General features: G+C 40.0%; 1 protein-coding gene across 4 annotated transcripts in view; it reads right to left on the reverse strand.

Moving 5' to 3' along the window:
* Nucleotides 1-20,168, reverse strand: part of DTWD2 (DTW domain containing 2) — a 164,436-nt gene extending 144,268 nt beyond the window's left edge. For 2 of the 4 annotated variants that reach the window (XM_003900021.5, XM_017959798.3), the window contains exon 1: nt 19,862-20,168. In XM_003900021.5, coding sequence (XP_003900070.3) covers nt 19,862-20,079 — 218 coding nt within the window. In that variant the 5' untranslated portion in view covers nt 20,080-20,168. Of the gene's footprint in view, nt 1-17,828; nt 18,554-19,697; nt 19,802-19,861 lie in introns of those variants that run through there. The other 2 variants (XM_017959799.3, XM_021939611.2) reach the window with 2 other exon arrangements.
* Between the last annotated feature and the right edge of the window lie 1,501 nt (nt 20,169-21,669).

Raw genomic sequence — 21,669 nt, forward strand, 5'->3', positions numbered from 1 at the left:
CAAATGACCTATGTTAATTTCACCAAGAATAATGCATATTGATATCACGTACCTCTGATATGATATTTGCTAAAAAGGGAACACGTAGCTAGTCTTACCAAAAATGTATAACCTTGCTCTAATCATGAGAAATCATAAGTCAAACCCAACTTGAGAGAGATTCTACAAAATAACTGACCAGTATTCTTCAAAAGTACCAAGATTGTGGGGAAAAAAAAAAAAAAAGAAAAACCTAAGGAATCATCACAAACTAAAGAGAACTAACAAGACATGACAATTATTGCAATGTGGGATGCTGAGTTGGATCCTGGACCAGAAAAAATGAACTTGAGTGGAAAAACTGGTGAATTCTGAACATAGTTAACAATATTGTACCAGAAGCAGCTGCAGTCAGTGGCTATCACAGAGAAGAATGAAAACAGCAAATGAAATTCTGAAACTTCAACTGAGGTATTCAGGTTCTCACAGTGGGACTCACCAGGTGGATGGCTCAACCCACAGAGAGTGAGGAAAAGCAGGGTGGGGAGATGGCCCCTCCTGAAGCCAGGGGAGGCCCTACCCCCAGCCAAGGGAGGCAGTGAGTGTGTGACCCCACCCAGGAAATCATGTTTTTCCCATGGATCTTTGCAACCTGCAGATCAGGAGATCCCCTTGTGAGCCCACACCACCAGGACCTTGGGTCCACAGCATAACGCTATGCGGAGTCTCAGCAGAGTGGCTCAGGCATGCAGAGAGACCCAGGAATTTTGCATACTCTGGCCCTGGGAATTCCAGCAAAGCGAGAAATCCATCCACGCCTTCCCCCTAGGAAAGGGGCTGAATCCAGGGGGCCAAGCAGCATCGTTCTGCAGGCCCCATTCCCATGGCACCTCACATGTTAACAACCACTGGCTTGGAATTCCAGCTGGCCAGTGGCAGGAGGCTGGAGACTGCCTGAAATGAACCAAGTTCCTGGGGGGCTTGAGGGCGGAGGCAGCTGCCATCTCTGTGGTTCTAGCCTGCCAGCTCCTCTGGGGAGTCCAGGAGGTCTGGAATGGGAAGAGTTTTCCATAACACAGCAGACTGTGGTCAGACTGTTTCTCTAAGTGGGACCCTGCTTCATCCCTCCTCACTGGGTGGGGCCTCCCTGCAGGAATTTCAGCTACACTAGCCAGAGTTATATGAACAGATCTCTGACCACTCCCTGGGACTGAGCCACCAAAAGGGGGTGGAGGGCGGGGCAGGGGGAGAAGCGGTGACTGTATTTGCAGTTCAGCCAACTTAGTCTTTCCAGCCTGCTGGCTCTGGAGAGTCCAGGCAGTGTGCACAAGGAGGATTCCCCTCAGCACAGCACACCCACTCAGCCAAAGGGCAGCTAGACTGCTTCTTTAAGTGGGTCCCTGATCCTGTTCCTCCTGACTGGGTGAGAACTCCCAGTAGGGGGCTCCAGACACCTTCTACAGGAGCATTCAGGCCAACATCCAGTCAGTGCGCCTCAGGACAAAGCTCCAAGAAGAAAGAGCAGGCATCTTTGCTGTTTCGCAGCCTTCACTGGTAATATCTCCAGGTGTGGGAGGACCAAGGAGACTAGGGTCTGGAATGGAACCCCAGCAAACCACGGCAGCCCTATGGAAGAGTGGCCTGTTAAAATAAAAACAAACAAACAGAAAGCAATAACTACAACAACAACAAAGACCCCACAAAAACACCATTCAAAGGTCAGCAACCTCAAAGATAGAAGGTAGATAAGCCCACAAAGATGAGAAAGAATCAATGCAAAAATGCTGAAAACTCAAAAATCCAGAGTGCCTCTTCTCCTCCAGATGACTCTCCAGCATGGGTACAGAACTGGGCTGAGGCTGAGATGACTGAATTGACAGAAATAGGTTTCAGAAAATGGGTAATAAAAATCTTCGCTGAGCTAAAGGAGCACGTTCTGATCCAATGCAAAGAAGCTTAGAATCATGATAAAACAACACAGGAGGTGATAATGAGAATAGCCAGTTTAGAGAGGAACATAAATGACCTGATGGAGCTGAAAAACACAATATAAGAAATTCACAATGCAATCACAAGTATCAATAGCAAAGTAGACCAAGCAGAGGAAAGAATCTCAGTGCTGGAAGACTATCTTTCCAAAATAGGACGGGAAGACAAGAATAGAGAAAAAAGAATGAGACTGAGTACAGTGGCTCACGCCTGCAATCCCAGCACTTTGGGAGGCCAAGGCAGGCAGATCACCTGAGGTCAGGAGTTCAAGACCGGCCTGGCCAACATGGCAAAACCCTGTCTCTACTAAAAATACAAAAAGTAGCCAAGTATGGTGGCATGCACCTATAATTCCAGCTACTCAGGAGGGTGAGGCACAAGAATCACTTGAACCCGGGAGGCAGAGATTGCGGTGAACCAAGATTGCACCATGGCACTCTAGCCTGGGCGACAGAGCGAGACTGTCTCAGAAAAAGAAAAAAGGAAAAAATAAAAGACGATAAACAAAACCTCTGAGAAATACGGGATTGTGGAAAAGGACCGAACCTACAACTGACTGGAGTACCTGAAAGAGACAGGGAAATTGGAAACAAGCTGGAAAACATACTTCAGGATCTCATCCAGGAGAACTTCCTCAACCTAGCAAGACAAGCCAACCTTCAAATTCAGGAAATTCAGGGAACCCCAGTAAGATACTCTACAAGAAGATCAACCCCAAGACATGTAATCATCAGATTCTCCAAGGTCAAAATGAAAGAAAAAATGTTAAGGGCAGCCAGAGAGAAAGGCCAGGTCACCTACAAAAAGAAGTCCATCAGACCAAAAGCAGAACCCTCAGTGGAAACCCTACAAGCCAGAAGAGATTAGGGGCCAATATTCAACATTCTTAAAAGAACTTCCAACCCAGAATTTCATATCTGGCCAAACTAAGCTTAATAAGCAAAGGAGAAATAAGATCCTTTTCAGACAAGCAAATGCTGAGGGACTTCATCACCACTAGGCCTGCCTTTCAAGAGCTCCTGAAGGAAACACTAAATATGGAAAGGAAAAATCATTACCAACCACTACAGAAATCCACTGAAGTACACAAATCAGTGACACAACGAAGCAACCACATAAACAAGTCTGCAAAAAAACCAGCTAGCTTCATGATGACAGGATCAAATTCACACATAACAATATTAACCTTAAGTGTAAATGGCCTAAATGCCCTAACTAAAAGACACAGAATGGCAAGCTGGATAGTCAAGATCCATCTGGATGCTATCTTCAAGAGACCCATCTCACATGCAAAGACACATATAGGCCCAAAATAAAGGGATGAAGGAAAATTTACCAAGCAAATGGAAAACAGAAAAAAGCAGGGATCACAATTCTAGTTTCTGACAAAACAAGACTTTAAACCAACAAAGATCAAAAAAGACAAAGAAGGGCGTTATATATGGTAAAGGGTTTAATTCAACAAGGAGCGCTAACTATCCTAAATATATATACACCCAATAGAGTAGCACCTAGATTCATAAAGCAAGTTCTTAGAGATCTACAAAGAGACTCAGACTCCCACACAATAATAGTGAGAGACTTTAACATCCCACTGACAATATTAGACAGATCATCAAGACAGAAAATTAACAAAGATATTCAGGACCTGAACTCAGCTCTGGATCAAGCAGACCTGATAGACATCTACAGAACTCTCCATCCCAAAATAACAAAATATACATTTTTCTCCTTGCCACATGGCACTTACTCAAAAATTCATAACATAATTAGAAGTAAATCACTCCTCAGCAAATGCAAAAGAACTGAAATGATAACAAATGGTCTCTCAGACCACAGTGCAATCAAATTAGAACTCAAGATTAAGAAGCTTACTCAAAACTACACAACTACATGGAAATTGAACAACCTGTTCCTGAATGACTCCCGGGTAAATTATGAAATTAAGGCAGAAATCAAGAAGTTCTTTAAAACTAATGAGAACAAAGAGGCAATGCACCAGAATCTCTGTAACACACATCAAAAAGCTAGTAAGATCTCAAATCAACAACCTAACATCTCAACTAAAAGAACTAGAGAAACAAGAGCAAACAAACTCCAAAGTTAGCAGAATTCAAGAAATAACCAAGATCAGAGCAGAACTAAAGGAGATAGAGACATGACAACCCCTTCAAAAAATCAACAAATCCAGGAGTTGGGTCTTTTTGGAAAAAAAATAATAATAAATAGCTGCTAGGTAGACTAATAAAGAAGAAAAGGCGGAAGAATCACATGGACACAATCAGAAATGATAAGGGGGATATCACCACTGACCACACAGAAATACAATCAACAAAGAATACTATAAACACCTCTCTGCACATAAACTAGAAAATCTAGGAGAAATGGATAAATTCCTAGACACATATATGCCCTGCCAAGACTGAACCAGGAAGAAACTGAATATTTGAATAGAGCAATAATGAGTTCTGAAACCGAGGCAGTAATTAAATAACCTATCAGCCCCCAAAAAAAGCCCAGGACAGGACAAATTTACAGCTAAATTCTACCAGAGGTACAAAGACAAGCTGGTACCGTTTCTACAGAAACTATTCCAAACAATTGAAAAGAAGGAACTCCTCCCTAAGTCATTTCATGAAGCCAACATCATCCTGATACCAAAACCTGGCAGAGATACAAAAAAAAACTGCCCTCCAATGTCCCTGATGAACATCAATGCAAAAATCCTCAATAAAATACTGGCAAACCAATTCCAGCAGCACATCAAAAAGCTTATCTGTCATGATCAAGTGGGCTTCATCCCTGGGATCCAAGGTTGGTTCAACATACACAAATCCATCAATGCAATTCACCACATAAACAAAACCAAAGACAAAAACCACATGATTCTAAGGCCTTGCTTTATGAATCTTGGGTGCTCCTGTATTGGGTGCATACATGTTTAGGATAGTTAACTCTTCTTGTTGCTTTGATCCCTTTGCCATTATATAATATCCTTGTTTGTCTTTTTTTTTTTTTTATGTTTGTTGGTTTACAGTCTGTTTTATCAGAAACTTACAGTCTGTTTTATCAGAAACTAGGATTGCAACCCCTGCTTTTTTTTTTTTCCTTTCCATTTGCTTCGTAAATCTTCCTCCATCCCTTATTTTGAGCCTATGTGTGTCTTTGCATGTGAGATGGGCCTCCTAAATACAACACACTGATGGAATGGAATGTCTCCATGTAAAGCTGACCATTCCCATTCATTCTATTCTGAGATAGGAGAAAACCGCCCTGGGGCTGGAGGCCAGATATGCTGGCAGCAATACTGCTCTGTTGCTCTTTGCTACACTGAGATGTTTGGGTAAAGAGAAACATAAATCTAGCCTACATGTATATCGGGGCACAGTACCTTTCCTTGAACTTATTCATGATACAGATTCCTTTGCTCACATGTTTCCTGCTGACCTGCTCCCCACCTGTTGCCCTGCTACACTCCCCTCACTAAGAGAGTAAAAATAATGATCAATACATACTGAGGGATCTCAGAGGCTGGCACCAGTGCGGGACCTCCATAGGCTGAGCGCTCGTCTCCTGGGCCCACTGTTCTTTCTCTATACTTTGTCTCTGTGTCTTATTTCTTTTCTCAGTCTCTCGTCCCACCTGATGAGAAATACCCACAGGTGTGGAGGGGCTGGCCCCCTTCAAGCTTCTGCACAGCAAAAGAAACTATCATCAGAGTAAACAGGCAACCTACAGAATGGGAGAAAATTTTTGCAATCTATCCATCTGACAAGGGCTAATATCCAGAATCTACAAAGAACTTAAACAAATTTACAAGAAAAAAAACAAACAACCCTATCAAAACTGGGCAAAGGATATGAACAGACACTTCTCAAAAGAAGACATTTATGCAGCCAACAAACATATGAAAAAAAGCTCATTATGACTGGTCATTAGAGAAATGCAAATCAAAACCACAATGAGATACCATCTCACACTAGTTAGAATGGTGATCATTAAAAAGTCAGAAACAACAGATGCTGGAGAGGATGTGGAGAAACAGGAACGCTTTTACACTGTTGGTGAGAGTGTAAATTAGTTCAACTATTGTCGAAGACAGTGTGGTAATTTCTCAAGGATCCACAACTAGAAATATCATTTGATCTAGCAATTCCATTACTGGGTATAAACCCAAAGGATTATAAATCATTCTACTATAAAGACACATGTACACATATGTTTATTGCGGTACTTTTCACAACAGCAAAGACGTGGGACCGATCCAAATGCCCATCAATGATAGACTGCATAAAGAAAATGGGGCACATATACACCATGGAAAACTATGCAGCCATAAAAAAGGATGAGTTCATGTCCTTTGCAGGTACATGGATGAAGCTGGAAACCATCATACTCAGCAAACTAACACAGGAACAGAAAACCAAACACCACATGTTCTCACTCATAAGTGGGAGTGGAACAATGAGAACACATGAACACAGTGAGAGGAACATCACACACTGGGGCCTATCATGGGGTAGAGGGCTAGGGGAGGGATAGCATTAGGAGAAATACCTAATGTAGATGACGGGTTGGCGGGTGCAGCAAACCAACATGGCACATGTATACTTATGTAACAAACCTGCACGTTCTGCACATGTATCCCAGAACTTAAAGTATACTTCAAAAAAAAAAAAAAACCCACATGATTATGTCAACAGATGCAGAAAAGGCCTTCAATAAAACTCAACATATATACACATATATATATATATATATATATTTTTTTTTTTTTTTTTTTTGAGAGGGAGTTTTGCTCTGACTCCGAGGCTGGAGTGCATTGGTACAATCTCAGCTCACTGCGACCTCCACTTCCCAGGTTCAAGCGATCCTCCTGCCTCAGGCTCCCGCATAGCTGGGACTACAGGCGTGCACCACCACACCCAGGTAATTTTTGTATTTTTAGTAGAGACAGATTTCATCACGTGGTCCAGGCTGGTCTCGAACTCCTGACCTCAGGCGATCTGCCCACGTCAGCCTCACAAAGTGCTGGAATCACAGGCAACATCCCTTTACGTTAAAAACTCTCAATAAACTAGATACTGAAGGAACATACCTCTGAATAATAACAGCCACATATGACAAACCCACAGCCAATACCATACTGAACAGGCCTGTTGGCAGGCGCCTGTAGTCCCAGCTACTTGGAAGGCTGAGGCAGGAGAATGGCGTGAACGCAGGAGGCGGAGCTTGCAGTGAGCCAAGACCACCACGCCACTGCACTCCAGCCTGGTCAACAGAGAGACTCCATAAAAGCTGGAAGCATTCCCTTTGAAAACGGGCACAAGGCAAGGATGCCCTCTCTCACCACTCTATTCAACATAGTATTGGAAGTTCTGGCAAGGGCAATCAGGCAGGAGAAAGAAATAAAGTATACTCACATAGGAAGAAAGGAAATCAAATTATCTTTGTTTGCAGAATACATAAACCCGTATTTAGAAAACACCATCCTCGCAACCCAAAAGCTTCTTAAGCTGGTCAGCAACTTCAGCAAAGTCTCAGGATATAAAATCAATGTGCAAAAATCACAAGCATTCCTATGTACCAACAACAGGCCAGCAGAGAGCTAAATCATGAATGAACTCCCATTCGCAATTGCTACAAAGAGAATAAAATGCCTAGAAATACAGCTAACAAAGAAGTGAAAGACCTCTTTAAGAAGAACTACAAATCAAGGAAATCAGAGAGGACACAAACAAATGGGAAAACATTCCATGCTCATGGATAGGAAGAATCAATATTGTGAAAATGGCCATACTGCCCAATTTATAAATTCAATGCTATTCCAATTAAACTACCATTGACATTCTTCATAAAATTAGGAAAAACTATTTTAAAATTCATATGGAACCAAAAAAGAACCCGAATAGCCAAGACAATCCTAAGGAAAAGAACAAAACTGGAGAGGCATTATACTACCTGATTTCAAACTATACTACAATACTGCAGTAATTAAAACAGCATGGTACTGATACAAAACCAGACACATAGACCAATGGAACAGAATAAAGAACTCAGAAATAAGACTACACAACTACAACCATCTAATCTTCTACAAGCCTGACAAAAACAAGCAATGGGGAAATGATTTCTTACCTTTTTTTTTTTTTTTTTTAAACTTTTTTTTAAGTGGTGCTGGGAGAACTGGCTAGCCATATGCAGCAGAAAGTTGAAACTGGACCTCTTCCTTACACCTTATACAAAAACTAACTCAAGGTGGATTAAAGACGTAAATGTAAAACCCAAAAACCCTAGAAGAAAATCTAGGCAATACCATTCAGGACATTTGCATGGGCAAAGATTTCATGACAAAAACATCAAAAGCAATTTTGCAACAAAAGCAAAAATTGATAAATGGGATCTAATTAAACTAAAGACCTCTGCACAGCAAAAGAAACTATCATCAGAGTGAACAGACAACCTACAGAATGGGAGAAAAGCTGGGCAATCTATCCATCTGACAAAGGTGTAATATCCAGAGTCCACAAGGAATTTTAAACGAATATATAAGAAAAAAACTAACAACCCCATTAAGAAGTGGGCAAAGGACATGAACAGACTCTTCTCAAAAGAAGACATTCATGTGGCCAACACACATACAAAACAAAGCTCAACATCACTGATTATGGAAATTCAAATAAAAACCACAGTGAGATACCATCTCATGCCAGTAAGAATGGTGACTATTAAAATGTCAAGAAATGGCCAGGCACAGTGGCTCACACCTGTAATCCCAGCACTTTGGGAAGCCAAGGAGGGTGGATCACTTGAGGTCAGGAGTTAGAGATCAGCCTGGGCAATATGGTGAAACCCCATCTCCAACAAAAATACAAAAAATTAGCCAGGTGTGGTGCTGCACACCTGTAGTCCCAGCTACTTGGGAGGCTGAAGCAGAAGGATAGCTTAGGCTAGGAAGACGGAGGTTGCAGTGAGCCAAGATCACATCACTGCACTCCAGCCTGGGTGACAGGGTGAGACTCCATCTCAAAAAATAAAAAACAGAGGCTGAGAATGGTGGCTCATGCCTGTAATCCCAGCACTTTGGGAGGCCGAGGAGGGTGGATCACAAGGTCAGGAGATCGAGACCATCCTGGCTAACACAGTGAAACCCAGGCGTGGTGGTGGGCACCTGTAGTCCCAGCTACTCAGGAGGCTGAGGCAGGAGAATAGCGTGAACCTGGGAGGCAGAGCTGGCAGTGAGCCAAGATCGTGCACTGCACTCCAGCCTGGGCAACACAGCAAGACTCCATCCCCCCAAATAAATAAATAAGTAAATAAATAAATAACAATAAATAAAAGGTCAAGAAACAACAGATGCTGGTGAGGTTGTGGAGAAAAAAGAACACTTCTATACTGTTGGTGGGAGTATAAATTAGTTCAACCATTGTGGAAGACAATGGGGCAATTCCTCAAAGATCCAGAAGCAGAAATATCATGTGACCTAACAGTCTCATTACTGGGTATATTTCCAAAGGAATATAAATCATTCTGTTATAAAGATATATGCACGTGTATGTTCACTGCAGCACAGTTCACAATAGCAAAGACATGGAATCAACCCACATGCCCATCAATAATAGACTGGATAAAGAAAATGTGGCACATATACACCATGGAATACTATGCAGCCATAAAAAGGAATGAGATTATGTCCTTTACTGGGACATGGATGAAGCTAGATGCTTTATCCTCAGCAAACTAATGCAGGCACAGAAAACAAAACACTGCATGTTCTCCCTTATAAGTGGGAGCTGACTAATGAGAACACACAGACACATCATGGGGAATAACACATATTGGGGCCTGTCAGGAGAGCAGGGGGCGGGAGAGCATCAGGAAGAATAGCTAATGGATGCTGGGCTTAATACCTAGGGGATGGGTTGATGTGTGCAGCACCATGGCAAATGTTACCTATGTAACAAACCTGCACATCCTGCACATGTACCTTGGAACTTAAAAGTTGAAAAGAAAAATAGTACTGTACCAATGTTCATTTCTTCATTTTGGTAACTGAACTTTGGAGGTAATTCTCCATGGGTCTCTTACATTTCTGTATGTTTTGTGAGTGAGACAAAAACCTTTTGTTCTGGACTATCTTTTCAAAGGTATCTACATGGTGAATAGCCTTGGAAGACAGGTAAGTTCTCCCTCTGGAAAAAGAGCAGGTTTACTTGCAACTCATTATTAAAAAATTCAGGAACACACTAAGTTCAAGGTCCTTCAGCCAGGACGCAAACCCACTATGTGCACAGCATCTACCTAATTATCTATGAAATCCCTGTAGGGGTTGGAGTAGGAGGGGAGAACAAGGCAAACAACACAAACATGAAGGTCATATTCCCTATTGTGCCTTGAGTAATAAAGTCCTTTGTCTTTGGCCCAGGAATTTCATGTCTTTTGCCAGCGTCCATGAAACTGTGACAGGCTAACTTGTCCACTTGCAAATAAGATAAATTCTCAGGCCCTTATAGTTCTATACAGTACTATGGTTATGTATAATAACCATACTGAGTTATTGGGTAAAAGATATACAGAACTCTCAGTACAATTTTTACAACTTTCAGTAAGTCTAAAACTACTTCAAAACTAAAAGTTAAGAATAAAATCAATCAGTAGCCAAATACTAACTCTCCATGTCAAAAAAATAATAATAATAATATAATAGTTGATATGGTTTGGCTCTGTGTCCCACCCAAATCTCATCTTCAATTGTACTCCCATAATTCCCACATGTTGTGGGAGTGCCCGTGGGAGATAAGTGAATCATCGGGGCAGTTTCCCTCATATTGTTCTCATGGTAGTGAGTAAGTCTCATGAGATCTGATGGTTTTGTCAGGGGTTTCCGCTTTTGCTTCTTCCTTATTCTCTCTTTGCCTGTTGCCATCCATGTAAGACGGGACTTGCTCCCCTTGCCTTCTGCCATGATTGTGAGGCTTCCCTAGCCACGTGGAACTGTAAGTCCATTAAACTTCTTTCTTTGTAAATTGCCCGGTCTCCGGTATGCCTTTATCAGCAGCATGAAAACGTACTAATACAATAGTAATGGTGTCATCATTGCCACTATATAATTGATATATATTACATCAGGTTCTCTCAAAGAATTCATGGTTTGCTATAGCAATGGTAATTATTGCATTTTTTTCAGTGAGTTATTCTGGGGGTTTGCATTAAAAGATTCAATGTCAAGCACATTAAGTATCATATATATGCTTTGTTAACTACTTAGGTAACTGTGTATCATCAATTTCAAAGACAATTGTGCTTTCCAGAATTCACTCTACTAGGGGTGAGTGTGGAGTGACTCAGGAACAAATTACTCTCCTATGGCAAGGGAAGACTGTACTTAAATACCACAAAGATCTCATTACAAGGCAACTTGCTTTCAGGACAGTGTCATGACTTTTGCCACAAGAGCAATTATAATGAGATAAGTTTACTTATAAAAGCAAACAAAAAATAAAATAAAAATAAAAAAACTTAAAAAAACATTATCTTCCAAAGATAGGTATTAACCGTTACATTACCTCGTAAAAGTTATGCATACTTCCTGTATTAATTGCTTTCATGTACATTAATCTGATCCTATAAAGCAGGCTTTTTGTTACAGATAAACAAAAGCACCAAAAATTCAAGTACTTCACCCAAAGTTGCACAGCTGATTAGTGCAGAGTTGGTAAAACAAAACCAATTCAGTTGTGTTCTTATCACTACTGAACAATATCTTATATTTTCTTTCTTCTTTAATCATCCCATACTTCATTTCAAAATTAATATATTTTCTAATGGTTAAAATGGTAAATTGGATATTTTATGTATTCTACCACAAAAAAGTTCTGAAGCTTTAAAAAACATATTTTACATGTTAACCAGAATTCACTTTTCTTTCATAAGTCAAGGCAAAGCATTCTCAAATTCCTAAAATTAAATATAACTAACATTTATTGAGCATTTACTATACAAAAGGCACTGTTCTAAGCGCTCTATTGTATTAAATGATTTGATCCTCTTAAGAACACTGTGAGGTAGAGATAACTATTATTGTCTCACTTTTACATTTGGCAAAGGTGAAATACAAAGATGTTCAGTAACTTGTTGTTCAATGTCACAGAGCCAGGATTTAAACCCAGGCAGCCTCACTTTAGAGCCCACTCATTACAATTCGCCTGCCAAAAGAACTTAATAGACATTTTTCCAAAGAAGATATGCAAATGGCCGAAAGCATGAGATGTTCAACATTATTAGTCAGCAAAATATAAATCAAAACCACAATGAAATATCACTTCATGCCTCCTAAGATGGGCATAATAAAATGGATAATAGTAAGTGTTGGCAGGAATGTGGAAAAAATAGAAGGTGCATACATTGCTGGTGGGAATGTAGATGGTGCAGCTACTGTGGAAAATAGCTTGACAATTCCTCAAAAAGTTAAACATAAAACCATATGACCCAGCAATTCCACTCCTAGATAGTAATGGCAAAAACCACAATTGCTTTTGTACTAACCTAAAATATATATTTTAAAAAACCTGAGAGCAGGAACTAGAGCAGATTATTTGTATACCAACGTTCATTGCATCATTATTGACAATAGCCAAAAGGTAAAAGCAAGCCAAGTATTCATCAACAGAGGAATGGATAATAGATCAACAAAATGTGGTTTAATACATACAATTCAGCCACAGAATTAAGTGAAATTTTCATTCATTGCTACAACATGGATGGACCTTGAAAGCATTATGCTAGGTGAAATTAGCCAGACACAGATAGACAAATATATGATTCCAGTTAAATCTAGAATAGGTAAATTCATAGAAACAAAAAGCAGAATAGAGGTTACCAGGGACTGACGGAAGGGAAGAATAGGAAATTATAGTTTAACAGACAGAGTTTATGTTGGGATGATGAAAAAGTTTGGAGTATAAATCGTGGTGATGGCTATACAACATTATATATTAATGTAACTAAACTGTACACTTAAATGGTTACAATGATAAATATTATTTTGTGTAAATGTTACCACAATTTTTAAAAAAAGAATTAGACTGTCAAATAACTTGTCTACATAAATAAACAGATCAGAGACATTTGTATCAGGTCAATTTCTCTACTCTTTGCAAGGTCAACAGGCTCAATACATAACTTTTCAACTAGGTTTCCAATAGTGAAAAATGAAAAACAAGCAAACAAACAGTAAACTCAGCAGAAAAAAAAAATCCAACCCCTCTCTCTCTCTTTAAGAGATGGGGTCTTACTCCGTCACCCAGGCAAGAGTGCAGTGGCACCTTCTTACCTTACTGCAGCCTCAAACTCCTGGGCTCAAATGATCCTACCACCTCAGTCTTCCTAAATCTGCCTTTCTAACATAAAAGTGAAAAGCCAGCAATAGAAATGAGAATTTCATCACAGACAGATAAAGAATTTAGGAGATACAGGCTTGACTTTAAAAATTACAATAATTTAAAAATTGCTCATCTCAAAATAATTAAAAATACCTATGACCAAAGGTAAAGGAAAAGAATCTTTAGATTAGAAGAAGGCAAAGAAACCCCTCATGTAAATACTTATTATATGCAAGAAAACAAATGCAGTCATACTGCTCATTTAAGTATAATTCATTATTACGTGGTATAGCAATAAAAAGATGAACGCTAAAGCAGCTCTGCCTCTTATTAGCCATCTGACTGTAAGAGTCTATAAAACGGAATAACACTATTTAAATCATAAGGTTGTCTCATGTATTAAACAGAAATGTAAAAGTACTGTGAACTCTTTTCAAGTGATACCAAATTTTAGGCAAGACTATTTCTGAATATATTCTCTACCTACATAAGCACTAATAGAAACTATGAATTATTAATTTTGGGCAAATGAACTGAAGGAATTAATGTGCTTTTACAGTCTTTGAAGAAAACTTCTACCTATCAGAGGGTAAAAATATAATTCCTATTTTTCCTAGGGAAAATAAATCAAACACTTAGAAAGTTCTAATGTGGTTTTTAAAACTGGCCATTCCTCTTTGAAGACTTAATTAAGGTTATGAAAAAATTCCCTCTTGACATATATCACCTTTGCTCAACTTTGGACATACAATTAGCCTGCACAGTGATTTGTAAATCAGTTAGCTTTCCACATATATTACAAATGAACTATTTCAAAGAACATATTTTCTATACCAACAGGAAAGAACAAATTAATGTAATAATTTTCTCTTGAGAATATATCTTTAATATGTACAAAAATTAAGCTTCAGAATATCCAAATTTTTACCCTAAAAATCATCAATAATCTAGCCAATTTTAAATTTACCAAAACAGTTTTCTTTTTTCTTTTTTTTTTTTTTTTTCCTTGAGACGCAGTCTCACTCTGTCACCTAGGGTGGAGGGCAGTGGTGCAATCTCGGCTCACTGCAACCTCCGCCTCCCAGGTTCAAGGGATTCTTCTGCCTCAGCCTCCCAAGTAGCTGGGATTAAAGGTGCTCACCACCAAACCTAGCTAATTTGTTTGTATTTTAAGTAGAGACGAGGTTTCACCATGTTGGTCAGGCTGGTCTCGATCTCCTGACCCTGTGATCCACCCACCTCGACCACCCAAAGTGCTGGGATTACAAGCATGAGCCACTGCGCCCAGCCCAAAATAGTTTGTTTTCTAAGTGATGATACTGATTCAACAGTTTCAATTATTCTACATTAACTACCCTGGGAATTACCGCTTTTCACTTTTCCCACCAAACTTGAAGACCGATTTACCAGTTGCTCAGTCAGACAACCACAATGATGTACAGGAGACCCAGAATCAAAACATAAATGCCTATGAGGGGCCAGCAGTTAACTACTAATGAGTTCAGCAGGAATGACTAGAGCTATGGTGACCTGGAGAGATCATGCCCAATATAAGGGCACAGCCAATAATACTGAGCTTAACCAAATACTGCTCAGGAAGGTGGTCTCTGAAGCTGTCAGATCTTTCCACTGTCAACGAAAGCCAGAAATCTGAATTTTTATATAAAACATCTTGATTTTGAACTATTAGCAACTAATTTAAAAGCTGATAAAACACAGTTCAAAGCAAAACATCTGTAGACTGCCAGTTTGTGGCTCGTGCATTCTTCTTAAACACCTGCAGTCTTCCCTTCTCTCTCTCCTTCCCTGACTTTATCTTTCTCTCTTATGATGTTCCCCCCATCACTTTTTCCTCCAGAATATCCAAGCCTAAAGAATAAGGAAAAGGTTATGATATGTGGAATTAAAAAGTCAGAGAAAATACTAAAACTCAGCATCCTGTTACTAACTTAAAAAGCCTGAAAATCTTGCAGTGTTAGTGATGCCATTTCAACTGGTGACAATACCTACTGTACAAACAAAATCTTAACACTTCTTCAGCAAGGAGCCTGGAGTGAGATCAAGTACTTGCATGAGCTAGGGAGCCGAGTGGACTGGAGCTAGAGACCCAATTCTGCTACTTGCCTGTTACCTCTATTTCCTCATCATTTAAAAGCAAACAGTAGCCAGGCACAGTGGCTCTCACCTATAATCCCAGTACTTTGGGAAGCTAAGGCAGGCTGATGACCTGAGGTCAGGAGTTCGATACCAACCTGACCAACAGGGCGGAAACCCTGCTTCTACTAAAAATACAAAACCTAGGCTGGGCGCAGTGGCTTACGCCTGTAATACCAGCACTTGGAGAGGCCAAGGCAGGCGGGTCACCTGAGGTCAGAAGTTCGAGACCAGCCTGACCAACATGGAAAAACCCCATCTCTACTAAAAATACAAAGTTAGTCAGGCATGGTGGTGCATGCCTGCAATCCCAGCTACTCAGGAGGCTGAGGCAGGAGAATCGCTTGAACCTGGGAGACACGGGTTACAGTGAGCTGAGATCACGCCATTGCACTGCAGTCTGGGAAACAAGAGCAAAACTCCGTCTTAAAAAAAAAAAACTTAGCCAGGCATGGTGGCAGGCACCTGTAGTCCCAGCTACTCCAGAGGCTGAGGCAGGAGAATGGCTTGAACCTGGGAGGTGGAGGTTACAGTGAGCCGAGATTGCACTACTGCAATCCACCCTGGGTGACAGAGCAAGACTCTGTTTCAAAAAAAAAAAAAAGCAGCAGCAATCTAAACAAGAACTAAATAAAATATTATCATATATAAAATACCTAGGCCTAGTATGTGCCTGGTAGATGGCTGATGTTTAGTAAAAGGGTGTTAAACATGTAGAAATGGTTTATTATAATTCTTACAGCTTGTTACTTTTGAAAAGAAAACACTCGAGACACAAAAACTTCCATCTCAGGGTCTATCTGATTCAGTTTGTGTGCATGCTCTCCCTGCTGTTTCTTCCCTTAAACGGGAATTAAAACACACTGTTTTTAGACAGTATTCTATTATTCCTATGACCAATGATTTGCAAGTCGTTTATGACTCATCCTCAAATGCATAGCAGTATCTGCAGAAGATACAAAAGTACAATTAAGATGCCTAAAATATTTCTGGAATGAGGCCCTAATTCTTCCCAGTCAAGCTTGTATCCTTTTATCACCATCCAGTTGCTTTTTTTATAAAATGAAAAAGTATAAATTATACAGCAAAAGTCACCTACAAAAGTCAAACTTGTCACCACCTTTCAAATATAAAAATATTACTGTGGCTGGCTTGTTGGGTTATAGAGCATTAGGCCCAAACTCCCTGACATAGTTTATTTTGCCCTTTCTGAGGCAACCACTACTAATCTCTGCAGCCTTGTCTTTCACCACTCCATGCCTTCTCCCAAACTCTCCAAATACACTATACATTCTATGCCCTAAACTCTCATACATACTGTTCCCTCAACCAGAGCTCACTTTTTCCTCCCTCAAGCCCTCCCCCAGCCAGTCTCTTCCCTAATTAATCCTAAATATTAGAATCCAGGTTAAATATTTTGTTATGTCCTTCAGTCTCAGCTTACATGTCACTTCTAAGATTTCCCAGATCTTTTCCTCATCTCCACCACACAAACTTAGGGTTAGGAGCACCTTTTTATATGTTCCTATAACACCTCACATATACACATCTAAGAAAGAAGCTGATAGTGTAGAATTCAACAAGAAAAAGACCACATGCTTACGTGCATTTTACATATATACACATATATACATACATATACACACGAACATTACATTTTATTTCCTAACAAAATTAAAGACTCTAGTAAAATCTCAGAAGCACTACTTGGTGAACATGAACCCTTTCGCCTTTTGACTCTTACTCCATGACGGCCTAATTTCGAAGACTGCCGAAGGATATCAAACACATATAAAAAGTGTTTAAATCTTTCCAATCTGAGGTCATATAATTTAAATAAGATGTTTAAATTAGCAAAATGATTTTAACCTGAACAAAGTTATTTTACAAATGCTTTTACTTTGAAAAATTCAGAAAACACTTTTTGCTGTTTTCTTCAGAGCCTCAAAAATTTGATGTTTGTCAAACTCTTTTTGAATACATTCTCTACTACGTACAAGGATGCATATAACAAAAGTTTCACTGTGGTTCATTACCTATAATTTGAAAAAGCTGCCCTACATCATCGGATTTTTAATCTGAGGGCTCCCCATTTAAATAGATATGCCACTTTCCACTAGGTCCTGATCTACAGGAGAACTGAAGTCATCTCTTTTTCATCTTTGTATTTCATAGTCTATCACACTGTCTGGAAGTAGGGTCTCCAAAAATATTTGTTGAACAACTGAATTTTACCAAGTAGTTCAACAAATCTTTTGTGCACCTACTATGTCCCATGACCCTCATCCTTCTTATTTTATCTCAAATAACGCTAATGATACATACTGTGGGGAGATCAACCAAGGCTTTGTCTTTATCTGAAAAAAAAATAATGTTATATGTTCAGGAATGGGGGATAGGAAAGGTATTCTAAGAGGTAAATGGAATACAGGCAGGTTTTGTAAACAAGATATACATAGAGGACAGAATACATTTATAGAACCTACATCCTGCAATAATAAACTACAAGTTTGGGATCTTTTAAAGAATATTCCATTCATATTGAAGATATGTTATATTTCTAACAAGCAAGATTCTGCTGAAAAGTTAAACTGAGTTTGCACTTCCTGAACAAACCTAATTTCTGGAACTCCCTTAGGCTATGACATTTGTAGTAATGTGTTCAGAGAAATGAATATAGTTTAAGTAAATAGTCAAATAACTGTGACTCAATGATCAATCAAATCTAAGAATGCATTTTTAAAACTATTTTAAGCATAAATGTAAAGAAGTTCACGCAGGGTACTAGTAGAACTCTAATAACCTAATGAAATAAAATATAAAAAGCCATCAATTCATTTCTGTCTTATTGACAACACCTAAATATTCTCCATAATTCTAGAATTATATTCTACCTAATTAAAGCAAATAAAATGCATAGCATGCCAAGAGGGAGGAGAGTTTTTCACAGGTAGCAAATTTCACCAGAAATAAGCTAAGTGCAGAAATGTTGGGAAAAATTGTAATCCTAAGGTATTAACTAAATGTAACTGAAAAAAAGACAAAATTCAGCAAGTCATTTTTATTTTTTAGAAAGCATCATAAAATAAATCTCTGCTAAACAGATTTTTAACTATATATTTATAATTAACAATTCTGAACAGACTAAAAACTACATAATAAAGCTAGCACAGTAATTTAGCCTTTGATTTATATTTGAAACACTTTTCTTTCAGTATCCTATTGAGACTCCTCCAAACACTTTTAAATGTTTCCCACACCCCCTGAGACAACTTGTTTAAATTAATTACATTCACAAACCCCTATGTTCAAATTCACAGTCCCTTCTAATCACAAATTTTCCATCCTCCTCAGAGGTGAACTATACATAGTATACTTAGAAAATATAAAAACATTCTATATTTAAGATCCTTTCCTCTTAAGTCTTACAATAGAGCCCTAGGAAAAGGTCAAAATGTCCAAAGTAACAAACTCCAAGTACTCAAGCAGTAAAGACCTTCAACCATATTCAGTCCTTCTGTTCCCCTTCTTGGAATGCTTTTCCCTAGGCTGGAATCTTCTCATCTTTCAAATCTCAGAGATAGTTCACGACACCATCTAGCTATTTTTTATAAGAGCATCCCATTCCTTTCCTTCATTGTTTTTTTCCCAGTTTGTAATTACATATTGGATAGCTTGTTTGCTGGTTTATTATCCGTATTCAGTAAGAGAATAATACATAAAGACACGGACTCCATTGCATTGTCAGTGATTATCAAAGCACTCAATAAACACCTGATAAATTAATGCACAGATCTTATGCTCAGAATAAAGGTCTGAGACACATTGGGATATAGATGATAAATTACCATGAAAACTGATTTTAAAAATTACCAGTGGGACGTCTGTAGGGTTAGAAGAGAGCCTAGAATGAAGACCTGAAAAGGCCCTATATTTAGAGTTCTGGTAGGATAGGCAAAGGAGACTGTCTCTCTCCTTCAATCCACTTTATGTGTTTTAACTGTGATACGACTATGCCACTTAAGTATGACTGTGTAACTATACTACAAGTATTATTGTCATCACCCCTTATTTCCCTATCGGACGCTTAAGTTTCTTGGAAACAGAAATGATGTCTGCTCATCCCATGACACGCTCAATATATTGCAGGAAGTAAGGTTAAATAATCATGAACCTGGAAAAAGGGCTTCTTACTAGGTAGCTGTGCCCGGCATTTCCGAGATTTCCAACGTGCACCCGCCAACTCCGCCAACCTAAGCGCAGAGCTGCCCGAGCCGCCGATACCCCGGCAGGGGGCGCCGCAGCCTCCTCCAAAGGCCGCTGCCAGCTGCAGTCCCCGCCCCCGGCCCCGCGGTCACCTGCAGCGGCTGCATTCGGGCCTCCGTTTGGCCGGCTCCACCGGCAGCTCCCACAGCCCGTCCGCACTGTCGTCGTCCGCCTCTGCACCCAGGGCAGCCGCCGCCGGCACTGGGCCGCCCTCCTGCCGCTCTTTGGCGTTCGGCGTCTGAGACCTTGAGGCCCCAGGAGGCCGCGCCACGGGCTCCTGGAGTATTCGCGCCTCTTTCTGCGACTCCATGGCGGACACTCCGGTCAGGCCGTGGCATCGAAGCCCGGCTACCGCCAGGGGGCGCCACACGCTGCAGAAACCGGCCCGCGTCGCGTAGCGCCATGCACGCACGCCACGTACAGGGGGCGGGTCTCCGAAGTCCAGGCTCGAGGTTCCACCCTGCCGCTGGGAAGGAACGAGCCGATTGGCCCGTGCCCAGTGGGACCGGGTAGGAAAGTGTGGGCAGCATTGGAGTGCTGGTGAGGTTAAGTAGCCTCACCGGGAGAGGTAAGGGAAACCTCCCCGAGAGCACCCCAGTGCCACGCCCGAATTTAACCCCTTTAAAAGTCAAAATAAAAAGGAATTCTGCATTTTCTGCCTTGGGATGGCAGTTTAAGAATATGCAGGATTTCCACAGTGCATGCATCGCAGTTGCAGCAGCTGATGTACTTATTATTTAAAGGCCAACAAAGGAGAGGTTATATCCACTGGAAACTACTCACAGCTGGTCCGTTTCATTATATGAATTTCCTGCTCTTCTATGGCTTGTGCTAATAAGACATCAAGCACACTATTTTACACTGGACACCAAATATTTCTTAAATTAGGTTTTTAGATTGTCCCGGATCAGGAAGCAATAGGAGAGCTGGCCTGGGGTACCAATAGGTTTTATGTATGAGGAAACAAGCCCTAGAAAGGTAACATTGCCCAGTATTTACAACTACCGGATACGGCAGTATAGCACAGTAGCTGTTTTTTAAAAGCCAAAATGAAATCTATGTTAGAATGAAGGCAGAAATGCTTTTTACCCAAGATGGGTGTCGAATTCCTTTTATTTATTAATGCTATGTGTTACTTCCAGCAGTACACAACATTTAAACAGAGAATTAAGCTTGGTTTTCATCAATCATGTGAATTAAGTTTAGGAATCACAATTGTCTTAACTCTATAGTTGTAATAGCTTAAATGTGAAGCAAAGTAGACAACATAGAGTAATAGAGCAAATACTGTATTTCTTAAAATGTTTATTTCACTTTTAGATTTTTCAGTCATCTTAAAATCAGGTTTGTGAAGAAAATACCGTGCTGTTGTTTTCAACTATCCTACATTCTTTTCCCTCAGAAATAGCACCTCTCTTTTCCTTTGGAGCATCCTATTTGAGAGATAGAAAAAGCTGAAACACCCGGCTGGTGATGGGTGTAGAGTGGGAGAAAGAAAGCAATTATGCCATTTGGAATTGGAGGATAAACAAAACCCAGAAACTGTAGGGAAGGAGGTGAATCAGAAAATTCATCTTGGCTGCAGATTTAGGTTGGGGAACCAATTCTTTAACTGCCAAAATTAAATTCTCATGTGACTTATCTTTAAACGAAAGGAAGCTGCTCATCTTTAATTTCAAGAGGCGAAATGTGCTCAAGTCATGTAAGGTCCCTCGACTCCCAGTTGTGTGGTGTGAGATGACAGATGATAAGGAAAAAAAAACTTTTTATCTAAGGAATGCAAGCAGTCATGTCTCACTCTCCCTTGAGCTAAATAATTAGCTCTTGAAGCCACTTGCTATGCAAGCCCTAGACTGACACCAAGTAGCCATAAAATGCCGTATACCCTATTCAACCACAT

Source organism: Papio anubis, chromosome 5, assembly GCF_008728515.1.
Source record: "Papio anubis isolate 15944 chromosome 5, Panubis1.0, whole genome shotgun sequence".
NCBI lineage: Eukaryota > Metazoa > Chordata > Mammalia > Primates > Cercopithecidae > Papio > Papio anubis.